Here is a 16,146-nt window from a genome sequence, read left to right on the forward strand (position 1 = left end):
CTCAGAAGGCTTAACAATGCAGACAAGCAGGCCTCTAACAGTCACTAACCATGGGGGCAGGTTTTATACACAGAACAATAAGTTTCAAGCTAGGATGCTTGAAAAGTTAGGATGATAAAGTGAAGCATGCATTAAAAATTACAGCCTATCTACAGCAAAAACACAGCTTTAACAGTTTTCTACAAAACTGTTATGATTAACGATTTGTAATTGCATCTGCAAAGCTGGGACAGTTTCTGTAGGTAAAATTTGCACACGTCAGACTTGTCCACTGCTGGTAACAATTTCCTGGCACCTTTTACTAGAAATAAACTGGACTCCTCAGAGAGCAGGATTCATCTGAAACACCAGGTGTTTAAGAGGGAGACTCACAACACCCACCGAGGAAACCTGACAGCCATCTTTGTGGATGAGGGCTGGCTGCAGCCCCCTCTAACTGCACCTGTGTGACAGCACAGGGGCTGGGGGGAGCTTGTTCTGGAAACGTTCCCATTCGAGTCTACCAGTTGACGCTAACCAGCAGCATGGCAAGAGTCCCTGCCAGGCAGAGGCAGCACACTGTAGCCTTCCCACCAAAATGGCCACGTCCTGCCAACAGCAACAACCTACAGAAGGTGATTACTCACTAGCAAAGAACAGAACCCTACCCGCAGGACACAGGTGGTTTCTGAACTTCAGAGGTACTTCTGCCAGGATTTTTATTTAATTATTGTTAAACTTCACCATTTGCAACAATTATTGATTGTTGACCATGACAGCAAGCACTGTTTGGTGACGGTCAACTGAATTTTAAATGAGGTTTGTTACCGAGTGCTGCACTGGTTCTGAACTGCAAGCTTGGAGAAAAGACAGGTGCTATGCCAAGGCTGAAAGGGCTGGCTCAGAGGAGGAACTCTTGCATATTTTCTGCCACTACTGTACACAGATTTCCTGGGTTTTTTTTGTTTGTTTGGGTTTTTTGTTTTTTTTTTTTTTGCAAGTCAGCCTTCACTAGAACTGCCGCTACTCCCTACTTGGAGAAGGTTTACTAGAATAGCATTCTGCTTTAAAGAAGGCTGGTAAAATAAAACAGTTATGTTTTAGACTGTCAGAAAAGACACTGTACCTTTTATTGTGGTGAATAAGAAACAACTCTCATCTTGAAAGTTTTGAACCATCTACAAAAAAAGCAGAAAAAGTTCTGAAACCCTCCTGAGTATGACCAGTGCAAAAACCAAATACATCAGATATTAAACACAGCCTTTTATAAGCAATTGTGTATTTTTTTTTTTATTCAGCAAGTGTCAAGCACGTACCAAATTAAAATACATTACTATCAAAATGCTACTTGTTAATCATGTGACAACCAGTTGGGAGCCTGCTGCTGCTGGCTGTGGTTTTGGACCCCTAAATGGGTATAGCAGATGCTTGAATAAGCCAAGTTCAACAGTATTTACATGCTCCCTGCCTTTGGGTATTGTCAAAATAAACACATACTAAGTAATTATTGCAGCATCTCAGAACTATACAGACCGCTTGCCTTTCTCTTCTCATAACTTAGAATTTATTCAGGTAGAGGAAGAGACACATTTCAGCGATCCTTCTGCTTATTTTAACGTAAAGGAAATACCACTGTAAATGTCAGAGAATACTAGGTTGCATTATCAAACATAAAAAGCAGTAATAAAGAAGAAATTCCTCCATTCTATCTAATTCATAAATAAAATGTGTCAAGAAAATAAGATTTCCGTTACCTGATCACTAACAAGGATGTGGATACCTGTGGGACCCTGTCTGTAAACCTGGTTGATCTGATGCAAAGGAATATTAAATGCCAAAGCAAGCTTGCGTGTGACTTCTGAGGCTGCCATTTCTTCTAAGTAGATTGCATGATAAACTATAAGAAAAAAAATGTACATAAACATGGTACTAATTGATAACAAGTACCTATAAGAAAAAAAATCTGAATTGCTAAAACCCTTTCCTTTACTCTCCCCCTGTTCTCACGAAGAAGCATGAGCTGCCATGACTTTTCTTTCAAGGTAAAGTCATGAATGCTCCTCTCTGATGCAGGGGAGGCTTCTATTTGCTCTGCTACTGAAAGCAACTTCCACATTTTTCCCTGTATCCTGCACAAAAAGGTAATCATGTCAAACAGACTTGAATGGATCTTTAGAGAGTCACCTAAAGATGACTTTGGAAGTAGTTTTGGACCATCTCAAAAGACGCAGGTAATACATCTGATTTATACTACTACACTGTTGCTTTAAATAGGGATGTATATTATTTTTTTGGTAAAGAAAGCCTTTTTCCACTGAATAAATTTCCTACAGATCATCTCAGAGCTGAAGGGTGGCAGAGGGGAAATACAACACAGCAAACAAACAGACCAGGAAGACAAAGTAGCTCTTCAGTTTGATGCTGTATCTACAGCTCTGTCACTTTGTTTAGCAGTTCTAGAAGCCCTCAGGACATTCTTCCATCCCAAAGACTGAAGATATCCAGAGGAAAAGTAGGTATTTGACAGAGCTGGTTTCCTATTTACAGATCCTCCTCTACTTCAGTTCTTGCATGGAAAACACGTGACTACTATGACAGCAGGAGCCTGTACAGGTTTCAGGTGTTTGGGGAAGGAGGTCTCTTCACTCAAAGACAAGAGCAAGAAAAGAATCACTTCAAATAGCTCCATTCTACTCACTGTAAGATTGACAGGAACTTATAATTAAATATTAATTTCCCATCTGTGTTGAAACAACAGCTGTCTATCAGGAGAATAATGCTAAAATCATGAGCCTGTAACATCGTTTGGCTGGTTTCCCTCATCCCAGCTCTACCAGTTTTTGTTCGGTTGCACCAAAAACGACAGCAAAACCAAACAGAAAATGGGAAGGAATCTAAGTGTTTTGTTTGCACATGGCTTTTACACGCACCTGCGTTTATCTGGTTAATACATTATCTGTAACAACATAGCACAGCTATTTTGAGAGCTCCTTAATTAATTACTATGTGAATAACAGTTAGTTTTATCAATGGACTGAAAAAAAATCGGTGATTAACTTTCAGCGGTTTTCAGTTCTGTTCATCCCGCGCAGTGTTAAAACAGCGTCGCTGTGAATACCACTTCCTACGGTTTCTCTGTACACCAGAAACAGAAATTCAGCCTCTTTGCTATTCTTTTTTCCTTCCCATCTACTTTTAGACTTTTTAAGACAGAGAAGCAGCGTGCTGAGCGACCCGTGCTGCGCCATACCGTATACTGCACCATTGCTGCTGTCGCCGTTGCCTGCATCTTGTCTTTCCAGTTGAATGCTCCTTAATGGCTCCTGACAGACGTAGATTGTTAAACGGGGCCTAACAGACCTGCAATTCAAAGAAATTGCACATCGGAGAAGAGGTTACTTGCCCTGGAAATACAGAAACTGATATGCCACAAATGTAGATTTGTTGTGCTAACAGTATACTTGAAATGTTTTCCTTCACAGAGAAAAAAAGGCCCCAAAATTAATATACCAAAAAAAACCCCAACATTAATATAATGGTACGTGGTCTCTCAGACACTACTGCATTTAAACGACATTTCAATCAGTTCAGAGTTCATCAAGATGCTGCTTGTTGGAATCCTGGGACGTTAACTACTGAGTAACAACAGTTCTTACAAAAGTCAGTGGTAACAAATGCCCGTTTCAGTCAGAATCGGACACAGCAAGAGGGGTGCTGTCTGTGTGCTTGACATCAGTCACCTCAAAAAGCCTCAAGTTGTTCTTAGCTCCCCTAAGTGAGAAGTTTTGTGTCTTGGCAACAAATCCATCTGTTTCCAAGAAATGAGCGGTGCCCAGCTGCATTGGTACCAGTCTCACAGCTGCCCTCTGAACTCGTTGGTGCCTGCATCTCATCTGGGGCCTGCCCCCAAGGTGTCCGGAGGCTCTTTTTAAACATATTGCTGCCAGTTCTCGAGACAGCTCACTCAGGCATCGAGGCCCATCCTAAGCCTGACTTCCCCATTCTAAGGACAAGGGATTCTAGTAAATGGCAGAACAAAGCCCACTTGAGCTCACATTCACCGTATTACCTGGATTTCAGTGCATTATATAGCCGAATTCCATCGGCTGGACCACAGATTTGTACCAGATCTTCTCTCGTCAGCTTTAATAAATCAGCACCTGGAGAAACACATGGGGATTTTATGAACATTATTTCAGAACATCTATACTTTTTAAAATAAATAGCTTGTTCATTTAAAATAATAACAACAAACTTCACTGTTATAAAAATGGAATCCTGCAAAACAAACAAGCAAGTAAAATTCAGAATAGGCACTAGCTAGCACTAAGAAAAAGAGACCGATTTTCCAAGGGTGATTAGATTCACTTGACGGCATTCACGTAGTTGAAAAAGTACAAAGTACAAGGCACAGAACTTCTGTAGAAACTTCTATATCCAGACAATGGCTTAAATGACTCAGTTTTAACTGACACCCAAGTTAGTGTATTCTGAACACATACAAAATACAGAGCAAAGGTATCTGATGGTTTCTCACTCAATGAATCATCCCAGGCATTCAGCTAATACGTCATATCCTGTATGCACTTAAGTTAATGCACTCATTTATAAAAGATAGTGCTAAAGGCTGGCATAACTAAACCAGTGTGGTCAAATCAGTACCACCAGCAGCTACGGGGTGAATCCAGGTTGTGGGATACTTCCATACAAAAGTTTCGGGGGTTTTTTTTAATGATCCTGGTGATCATTAAGTGATCTGTGACAACAACTGTTTCCCAGAACATTTACTTGAGAAAAGAGAGCCTCAATAAAAGATACTGAGCAGATCGAAATATAAAATGGAAGGAACGATCCTTCTGAGTGACAGCATGGGTGTCAACAAAGAAAACAACTGTCTGAAAAATCAGTCCCTGTAATAGTTGAGTGGGAGGACAGGGGAAAAAAAAAAGTCTCCATTCATGAAAATACTCCACAGACTATCTAGGAATGCATAGGTAAAAGCCAGCAAAATAATTTGTCCTAATAGCCCTGAAATACTATAATAAAAAAACCCAACACACCTGAAGTATAATAAAAGCTACATGCAGTACACCTCTTGCTTCAGAGTAAATCTATCAGCCAGCTAGCATTTTAACTTCTATAAACATATAAAAAATAACAACGAAAAATAACTGCTTTAAAAGTTTTCCAAGAGTCTTTGTCAGATATTTGGGACTAAAGTTTACTGAGAAAGCTTAGCTGTCATTAACACAAGCAGCACACATCAAAAATTAACCACCAGCAGAAGAATAAATACTTAGTTTCCAGCACTGCAAGGGTTGATGACAAAATATGCTTTCCCATTAAGTCCATGGTACTTAAATCATCATGTGACTGGATTTACTGAGGAGCCTTTAGTGCATCAGCACTGATGAGCTGGTAGATGCTGCCGGTCCCAGGGCCTGGCCAATGCACAAGGACAGGTCGCTTTGCCGGAGGCCACGCTGAGCCACACTGAGCAGGGAAACCTAGGCAGCACCAATTCATTGCTGAGATCACTAGTAGCACCAGGTTGTTCTTCTTAAACATTATCTATGTCATTTGGGGTTTTATTCCTCAAGGAAATCATGTTCTTAAGTGCCAAAAGCTGTAGTTTTTCCAGAGGCCTCACTACCATCTCACAGTCTAGTCAGTTTTTATTTGCAGAAGTCATACTGCCTGTGCACAGGAAGACATTGTGGACCCCTGGGGTCTCCAAATTTTAATTATTTTTTAATGTATTGCTTTAGTATTGTTAGCAGTAGTTTACAAAATTTTAGTTATGGCTGCCCATAGAATGTTACCAGAGCTATACATAATTTTTATCAACACCATGTTTCTGTACTGTTTGCTGAGGAAGGTACTGCAAAATAGTAGCTCATTCATTAGAGTGCAGAACTTCCTTTCTCAGGGCTGGATGACACCTTCACAGCTTGTTCAGAAAGGCTAAATGTGAGGTTATTTCTCACAACCTGTATATCCTAGCAGAAAACAGTATGGATGTTAGGCAGGAAACATTAGGCAGCAGCAACAAAAATTAATTAGCGACAGAAAAGACAAAGCTTTGAGTCTTAGAGATTTCAAGCACGCCACATTAGAGAATCTGTACTTTCAGGGGATTGCAGTCATTACTAGATCGAATTAGAGCAACACAATCAACCGGGGAAGATGCCCGGTACAAAGGGAATTGTGGCAGAAGCTAAACTAAGAGGCAGAGAGCCAGCATCATTCCTCATATTCTCCCCATCATATGTCACCAAAGAAAACCGAGAAGGAATTTTACTCATGGTGTGTACTGCGCCATCCCACCCTCTGCAAAATTAAACAGAAGATTAAAGAAGAAAACTGCAGAACATGGCCCCAGACAGCCCATCTATTGCCTTCTTGCTTCCATACAGACAGTGGAAACTACACTGACACACATTTAAGGAAGAGCAATCAGACGTTCTGCTGAAAGTAAAGAAAATTAAATACATGTAGGAATTCTCCTGTTGCACAGCATCGAAACAGAGTGCGATAGGAAAAAGAATTTGCCATTTCTGTGAATGACTATTCACAGCTTCAGAGTTTGGAAGGTTGAAAGCTTCAAACACTACAATTACATCCAACTCCTACAAAGAGAATCTAACATGGGGCAGATCTTAGCAATGTCTTGCACCTTCTTTGAGATCGCTGCATATTGGCTGTCATTAGGAAACAGCACAGCAGAACAGACAGCCTGCTAGTCTGACTCACCAGATCGTTCATTTTTCTCAAAGGACTTGTCCTGGTTTCAGCTGGGATAGAGCTAATTTTTTTTCCCTTCTTAGTAGCTAGATTAGTGCTGTGTTTCAGATTCAGTATGGGATTTGGTATGAGAAGAATGTTGATAATACACTCATGTTTTTAGTTGTTGCTAAGAAATCAAGGGCTTTGCAACTTCCCATGTCCTGCCAGTGTGCAGGTGCACAAGGAGCCAAGAGGGAGCACGGCCAGAGCAATGGACCCAAGCTGGCCAAAGGGATATTCCATATCATATAAGGTCATGCTCAGTATCTGGGTGAGGGTGGATCATGAAGCACACTCTCACTTCTGGGATTGTGGTTTCAGGATTCTCTCTTCACTGGGATCGCTCGCTGGGAACAGGCTGGGCCTTGGTGGCGAGCAATCACATTGCATATTACTGGTTTGTCTTTTCCATTATTACTATTATCACTTTTTTTCTTTTATCTTATTTCAATTATTAAATTGATTTTATTGCAACCTCTGAGTCTCCTTACCCTGACCCCTCCAGTTCTCTCCCTGACTCCCTAGTGAGCGAGCGGCTTCATGGTGTATGACTGCCAGCCAGGTCTAAACCATGACAGGACTAATCAAGGTTAAAATAATTTTGTGAACTACTGTCAGCAAAACAAAAACCTAGCTTCACTTTTGGGCATTAGGGTGAATTTGTGCAAAAAAACCTAGGACAAAATGCCTTCCAGTGCAAACTGGACATTTAATAAGCAAATTAGTTAAATAAATACTGATGCCATATTGTTTTTACAGAATTATTTTCCCACACAAAACTTGCTCACTAACACAAAGAAAGACTCTAAATAAAAAAGTAAAGTACAGATACCTGAGAAATTTGAAAAGAGTCTTGTATAGGTAGAGAATCTATGCTTGAGCAACCACTGCTGAGTTTCCTGGATTGTGGCTGAAGGATGAAGCTGCTGTAAGAAACAAAATTGGATATGATAATTTGAATTTTAAAAAAACCCACAAAACCATTAAAATAATCTCCCTCAGTTAAACACTACCTCAGTACCTATTAATATTAAGGTATGTATAAATCAAATGTTCTGACACAATTATAGCTATGATCAATATCAGAAAGCAAACACTCACATCTCCAGACCCTTGAGAAGTTCCATCTCCTTGATGATTTGGGGAGGAAGAATTGCTACAGATTAAAAAGAAAATAATAGTATTACTAAAATTTTATTAAGCAAAGTATTTAAGCACTGCTGAAAAAGAACCTGAAATTCCCAAACCAATAAATATCACTGTTGAAAGACAAATGAAATGCTGCACAAGTGAAACTTAAGATCATCACACTTCAATATGCAAGTAATCTGGTTTCTATTCTGTGTATTCCTTCTCAGCTGGAGAATACTCAGCTTTACCAACACTCTCAGGAGGTTATATGGCCATTTAACTGTCTTAAAGGGTGGCTGAGGAAGAGGCAGTAAAATACAAAGCAGACAAAACAAAAGTGTATAGACCAGACAATAACCACTGTAAATCATACCTTGATCAAGCAAGTTTGATTACAGCAGTTTAATTAATGCTTCAGTACAAGATGTTTTTACTAATACAATTTCTGTTGAAAAGCTTTTAAGATTACTACTGGGTTTCTTCCTTGAAAATTATATTAACTGTGTACGAGGGGAATGAAGACTGCTCTTACTGAGAACAGCTAGTTTCCATAAACAAAGACTAAATTACAATAGTTAAAAAGTATTTGTTAGATGACAAAGGTCAAGAAGAGTTTTTAGCAGTGTATAGTAAGAGAGAAAAATGCTGAACCAGAAGTAATTACATTATAATTGAATCACGATCCAAGTGTCAAACTCTAAAATACATAGGGTCAAAACAATCATTTCCCACTGGAACCAGGAAACAGATGCATTTACTCAGAAAATGCTTTTGAATAAGCCTAATTTTAAAACGTTATCTTTAATTAGGGTACAGAAAAGAAACCTACCTGTCTGGGACACTGTAAGTATTATGTTGAGCAGAGGTAAAAGTTGGAGCAGGAGTAGGACTGTTGTTTACAAATGTTGTAGGAGTATCAGGCCATGGTGAGCACTGAAGATAAAGAATTAAAACTTAAGTTTCTCTTAACAATGCATTTTTTTACGGATACACACTTCTTTCATTTAAAGCCGGGCTTTTATCCACAGAGAATTTTGATTTGTAATTACAAATCGAGATTCCCTCCATCCCACACATTACATGCAGATACTCCAGGTAAAAATCAGTTTTGTTTTGTCTTGTTCTTTCCTGAAGACTCCTATTTATACTGTCTTCTGTTAACAAAATGAAAGTATTAGTGGGGAAACTTGACAGAAGCCCTGTACAGGTTAGTCAGTTTAAAACAAACCAACCAACCCACCCCAACCCATCAGCTGAAAAGATGTATTTCATCCTAAAAGGGATGAAGAAGTTGTTTAAACTGCAGGTATCATGACTTAATAGGTGTTCAGCAATAGTAAGTAAAACTATGAAGCTAGATTTCACTGGTTGTGGATAAATTTCATGTATCTCCCTAACAGCAATTAAATACAAATGGAATTTTCAGTAGCAATTTTGTGAATTGAAAATTTGTATTCATTTACTGCTGAACTAAAATGATGCTCACATGTACTGCTTTCTCTAAACTGCTTGGTAAACTGGAATTTTAATACACAAATTGAAGTCATCACAAGTATATGATGAGCCAGCTGTCCAATTTAAGTCAGTCTTTTTTGGATTTTCTTTAAACCATCATGATAAAGCCCTTCAAAATGAGACAAGTTTTTAGTGTTTCCAATACCATTGTAAATCCAGTATTTTAAAGAAAAATAAAAACCAAACAGATTTTGGTATGTTCAAAGACAAACACACAGGATTAAAACAAGAAAGTGGCCCAAGATAAAGTAAGCTAAGACCATGCCTGTTAAAACAACAAAGATTTCTGATATACTTATCATGCACCAGCTAAATACCCTGTAAGGAAATTTCCAGAGTTATATCGTAGCCTTGTTGGGGGGGGAAGAGGAGGGAGGGGAACAAGTATGACCTGATATTAATGAAAACATGTTTCCACACTTTTTAGTTGAAAGACCTTTTCACTATCCGGGGGAAACAGTAAATAAGCGCAACACCAGCTGCAATCTTCTGTAAAACAGTTAACAAAGTTTCTATGCCGGACTCTTCTTCACTCGTCAGTAAGACTGCAAGTTCCCCAGTATGGCACACACAATTTTAAAAGATTAGTCTTGCATGCCAGTAGCTTAACAGTTAGAAAAATTCTTCATCTGTCTGAGATTTGATTCAGATCAGTATTTTTTGCTAACCACTGTGTGCACACTGTCTTCAAATCCATAGTCAACACCACCCTTTAGACTACAGTGCCATCCCCACAAAGCATGCTCTTCTAGGACCTTCTAGCATTAGCCACTCTTCCACCTATTCTGTATATTCTCAACTGCTGTTTCTCTTCTCGAGCTCATTTTAATATTAATCTCAAAGATGTTGTATCACAACAGGTATTTAAAAGAGGCCTTCATTCCCCAATTATGTGGTCCAAAGCCATCATTTCAGAATGAAAGCTCAACATATTAATGTCAAATTTGTTCTTCTGAAATATTTTAAAAGCATAATTTATTTCTATTTTCTGACACTCTCTCCCTAAATTTTCATGCAGATGTTTATCTGGACACACAGGTGCAAGCTGTACATCCTTAGCCACTATTCCATTACAAGATTCTGTTCTACATATCTTTAGAGGGGCAGGGAAGAATGCACTGGTGTCAGAAAACAGCTTTTGCACCATTCCCAAGGCATGTACTTCAGTCAATATTTCTGTCCTTCAAGCCCAGCTGAAGTTGTTCACAACAGAACTCTGAGTTTAAATGCAGGAAGAAACACATATAAAAAATTTGAAATAGAAAATCCCAACACAAAGCAAGTAGCCTTTCTTCTCCTATAAACACACTTTCCTAGCTTGTCTCCAAGCCTCAGTTCTGTCTTACAGGTTGTGGAGGTAAAAATGAGTATTTGAGCATCAAGACACTTAATTCTGAAAGGTTCAAGGAATAAGAAAGCCTAGCATTAAAAAAAAAAAAAAAAGGAAAAAAAACCCCAAAAAACAACCAAGGCAACAGCATATATTCTTCAAGTGTCTTCTATCAATTAACCCAAGCTGCTTATGCTTTCCTCATCACTCACATAAACAACTCATCCACGCTTCACAAACCCATCAGGTTCAGAAACAGGATTAGACAAATTCCCGAGCATCAAAATCCATTAACACTAAAAAGACTAAGCAGTGGTGTGCTTGCTAACATCCTGAACGATGTGGTTTCCCTCAAACAGCATCTGCAGTTGCCACTGCCAGGGACAGAACACTGGACTTCACAGACTTGTGGTCTGATCAGTCAGGGTATTTCTTACATTCTTAAGCTCAACACTGAGTTAAGGACATTCAGCAAGCTAATACTAGTTCCTGGCCACTAGATGTAAAATTAAGAGAAAGATGCCACCCTGTCACAAGGAAGTATCCAACTCTGCAAAAAGCCATCATACAACAGAAAAAACACTGGCATTATATCTTTACCTGTATAATGAACAACAAATATATACTGGTGTATTTCCAAAGATGATGTTTTTAAGGTGCCAAGACTAAGTGCCCTCCATTACTAGTACACTGGTACAATTCTACTGATACAACTGTACTCCAGAAATTATGTCTTATTTCCAAACATTGATTAATTCTTGAGAAGTAGAAAACTATTTTGGTTTCAAGATCTTTAATATCCTTCTTTATAGGGCATGAATGAAGTCATAAAGTATTGATGAATGATTTTACTTGAGTTCAAAGGCAAGACAGGAAATCTTTCCAAGTATGTCTTTTCAGATTCAGAATACGTATCATTTAATCTTCCTAATTTATGAAGAACTGCAAAAATTGCAAGTTATTCTAAGCCACCATTTAATGCCATTTCCCTTCCCACTACCAAATCTACCCAAAATCATGCTTTATACAAGAGAGTAAAACTGAACTTTGGCAAAGAACTCCATACTATATTCAAATAACAAATAAACACAAAACCAAAATATACTAAGTCTAATCTGTTCTCCAAATTAGACTTACTATACTTGGGCATACAGCATCATCTCTAGAAAATAAAGCAGCAATTTTATTATACATAGTATACAGCTTTTTCAATAAACTGATAAAACACCGGCTTCTTGCCCAAACAACGGAAGTTGTTGCTGGCAAAAAAAAACCACTTCTGCACATATAGATCTAATTGTTATGAGAGCAGAAGGAGTTACTCCCAAAATGCGAAGTCACCCACATTACACATCCTATTTACTACTGACACTGCTGTATGAAATACAGGTGTAAGGAGAAACAATCCAAGAAATACTATATGATTATGTTGCTAAAATAGTTTTGCTCTATCTCCACTTTCTGACTCATATAGCCTCTAGAAGGTTTTATGTTCTAAATTTAAGCCGCTTATAGAAAATATTTAACTTCTGCACCAATCTTTCATGTCCAAAACTTAATGTTCCAATTTATTTCAAGGTCTATACCTGGAAGTCTTCTAACTTCCATGTGCATAACAATCAGCTCTATCTTCAAAGAATGACCATTTGACCAAGTTTAATCAAATTGTACTTTTATATATTCTAGCTTGTAACATATAATACAATACAAATATAAAAATCAACCAAGATACTGCAGACAGAAAAAAGTGTGAAGACCCAACTATCATTATACAAATATGCCTGCTTTTTCAAATTCAAAGCAAGGGGAAAAAATCTGGTGGGGTTTTTTTCTCTTCATCCTTAGATAAGCTCTAGCTTCTATATAATGGGAAGTGAGGAAAAAATAAAGTGGCTCTTTCATCAAATGGCCCCTGGATGAAGGTCACTTGAACTCCAAGGTCCAGAAGACAGTCTTGCATTAGCCTTTTATCTCTACAGAAAAAGTCAAGGCTCCATAGGGGGAAAAAGTTTCAACAAGGAGTTTAACTATGTCTACCCATTTGGAAAAAAAGGAGATAAATACTCCAGAAATTGCAGTGAATGTACTGAGTTTTGAAACATCAGGTAAATAAAAAGGAGTAATGGAAAAGCATTTCTAGATGGCATTCTTATGAAAATGCACGAGAAGGAAAAGATGGGTGATGGTAATTGGGAAAAAAATCTCTGTTTTTTAGGAAAGGACAGGAGAAGAGCAGAGCAGAATGACCATTCAGAAAGGACCCTTCATCAAACTCTTTGTCAATTGAGTTAGAATCCCATACGAATTAAAACAGAAAGAAGAGATATTAGATTCAATGTTTCCTGAAGGAAGCACAGTAAGAAACCAGTCTGTCCAAATCAGATTGTGGCTGAGCTGGAAGAAAGCATACAGAGGAAAATAAAAAAAAGAAACAAAATTAGAAATATCCAGCAAACAGAACAGAAGAATCTTGGAAGGGTCAAATAAAAAAGCCAACGTACAAAGTGAGATGCAAAAAGCAAGGAACCAGAAAGACAGCCTATGTAATAGGTTAGGTGTAGGAGGAAGAGAACAATACCCAGCTTTAAAAAGGAAGATTCGATCAACCTAAATTTCTGGAATTCAAGAAAATATAACAGAAAACTATTTCTGGGGATCTAAGAAGCAGCACTGACTAAATAACAGCCAGCACTCCTGACTTCATCAAGAAAAACAAACTCCAAATAATCCTGTTTTCCTTCTCTAATGGAGCTCCAGTTCCTAGGACAGGCAAAGTATAAGATCCATCCTATATAAAGACATAGTATGTGAAACAGTGTCAATTCCCATACTTAAATGTAGGGAAACAGGTCATCAGTTTTTGTGTCTAAGCCCCTCTGTGACAACTGTGCTGCACATACGGTACGCCTGATATGCACACGCGAGGTAAGTGGTAACAGCCAAACCTTCTGATGGCTACATCTGGGAAGGCAGATGTAGAAACATGCATCATCCCCTGTCCATTATTTACAAGGCCCACAAGAATAAGCGTGTCTGGTGACAAGAGAAAAAGTCTGAGTTGGGCTTCAAGCTGTAGATCACATTCTTTTTCTAGATGAAGCAAACAAGTCGTACATGCAACTTACATAGTTAAAAACGGTACTTAATGACTGCTTACCAAAGTTTGACTATGAATACAGTAAAAACAGTGTTTCATGGTATTTTTTATGGGCTTGGTGATTTCTAATAGTTTTGCTAATGACAAAAATCATTGTCATGATGGAACATGTTATGTGTTAAATCTGCAGATGATACCAGTTTAGCAGGGCTGAAAGCATTTCATCCTACACGAGTAAAATTCAAAATGGTCTCAAACAAACTGACCAAATGATCTCAAGAGAGAATTTTGTTGAGGGCAAATTCAAAACAGGAACAGTCAGCTGCACAATTAAGACAACTGAAAAGCTGTACATAGTTGTTATTCCAAAATAGCCTGTGGGTCTTTTTCATCCCAAGCAAGAAGTGAAGACATAAACACACACACACTATCCTTTGTGTGCTTTGGGAAAGGCACTAAGAAGTCCAGTACTACCTGTCCTATCTCAATTTCTCTTCATTACAATTAAGGTAATGCTCCCATTCATAGTAGCATAGTATTTCAAGAGATTATTCAGTTAAGAACAGGTTAGACAAGTTTCAGGTACCATTTGGCTACAGTTTGTCCTACTCTGGGCAAGGAATTTGTCATTATCTTTTAAAAATACCTTTTTCTATTAATCTGCCTATAGGCAACAATCATTCTTATAACAATAGAAAGAGAGCAGGGGGTGAGGTGGGGGGTAAAAAAAAAAAAAGTAGAAATCCCTCCAAGGACCAGTTTCAAAGGATGCTTGAGACATGCTTTGTAAGTGAAAGTGATAAAATCCGAATTTCTCCTGTCTGTAATTATTGTTCCTGTCTGTACCTCCCCCCCCCGGGCCATCTGGAACAAATGAAAGAATGTCTGCACTGCCAAAGAATCCAAAAGGTGCATCTTAAAAGAAAAACAATGAAGAATAGCAGACAGCAAATTCAGACAGCTCAGTGCTTTACAATAGTTTCAGGGGGAAAAAAAAATCCTCCAAAGAACCCATCTGACTTAATATTGCTTGTTCCCTCCCACCCAGTTACATGGTTTACAAACAACAAAAGGCACACACTTGAAATATTTTATAACCTAAACCTTATACATCACTTTCACAGATCATAAATACAGACTAAATAATGTCTGAGGGACTAGAGTCAGACAGTCAGTGCCCAAGTGCTGCTGGGAAACAGCTGTCAGCACAATATGCCTGTTCAAAGAACAGTCAAATCACTGTCTTCCATAGTCACATTATTAATTGACATTTAAACTTGCCAAATGGAAGATGCAGGATTGTTTCTCATCCGAAAAGTGTAAGGTCTCAATGATATTCACCTTAAGGAAGAGCATTTAAGAAACCTAAAATGCTAACCCTGGACAGGAAGAGTGCACAGGATGTATGTTAGATTAATTTGGGGGGGCACATACAGGGTTAGCACACACATATCATAAAGATGTGCTGACTTCTGAACTTCATTAAACCTGACTGGAGCACAGTATGCAGATGGTTAAAGGAAAAAAATCAGAAATTAACAATCGACCACCTGCAACGCTACAGGATGTTTTAAAAATACTGATTACATGGAAGCTTATATTGAATGTAAGTACAAATACGGAACAACACACTAAATTTCACTGTTCTTACTTCCACTAATTACACACATACAGGAAAGCAAAAAGCTATTTCATTTAAAGTCGCATAAACGGAAAGCTCTTAAAAGTTACACAGTCCCTCTGCAACAGTTTAAGTGTTAGATTTAGGAAGGATTCCTTTGCTGAAAACAAACATGGAGTAATTGGTATACATAAAAGTGAGTAAAATTAAGACAGAGCAATCAAAATATTTTTACTTTATATAATGGAAGTTTCTCCTATATCTAACACTGCACAAGGTATCTTGCACAATGAAAAGGTAAGCAGAAGTCCCTTACACTGCCTCGCTTTGCCAGAGAATCACCGTAGTCTGCTGGCAAAGTCCGCTTGCTGGACTTTTTCTGCTCATGTTCAACTGCATCTTCAATTATAGGCTCAAGCCTCATCTGGACAAACACCAAAGATTTGGATCAATTTCTTTTCATTATACAGTGAGGAAAGATCTAAAAGCCTTTTAAAAACTTGTGAAATCTTTAGAAAAGTGCATAGTACTCACTGATATTTAAATAAAAAGAAAATGCAAAAACCTACTGAGGCTCTGGCCTTAAATCCGGTAATCTCCTAAAAACAAGACTTTGAAGCTCAAAATTGGCAGATAATTAAATTCTAGATTCCCCCCTTTTTGGTCTGTGGGGGGTTTTTTTGTTAG

General features: G+C 38.3%; 1 protein-coding gene across 1 annotated transcript in view; it reads right to left on the reverse strand.

The window, feature by feature from the left end:
* UBP1 (upstream binding protein 1) overlaps positions 1-16,146 on the reverse strand; it is a 31,824-nt gene that overhangs the window by 2,303 nt on the left and 13,375 nt on the right. The window contains exons 7-14 of the mRNA XM_026843954.1: positions 15,776-15,883; positions 8,726-8,829; positions 7,867-7,921; positions 7,598-7,688; positions 4,049-4,139; positions 3,230-3,339; positions 1,734-1,876; positions 1,106-1,157 (exon numbers count right to left, since the gene is read on the reverse strand). Coding sequence (XP_026699755.1) covers positions 1,106-1,157; positions 1,734-1,876; positions 3,230-3,339; positions 4,049-4,139; positions 7,598-7,688; positions 7,867-7,921; positions 8,726-8,829; positions 15,776-15,883 — 754 coding nt within the window. The remainder of the gene's footprint in view (positions 1-1,105; positions 1,158-1,733; positions 1,877-3,229; positions 3,340-4,048; positions 4,140-7,597; positions 7,689-7,866; positions 7,922-8,725; positions 8,830-15,775; positions 15,884-16,146) is intronic.

The sequence above is a fragment of the Athene cunicularia genome, assembly GCF_003259725.1.
Source record: "Athene cunicularia isolate RWA chromosome 2 unlocalized genomic scaffold, athCun1 chr2_part2, whole genome shotgun sequence".
NCBI classification, from domain to species: domain Eukaryota; kingdom Metazoa; phylum Chordata; class Aves; order Strigiformes; family Strigidae; genus Athene; species Athene cunicularia.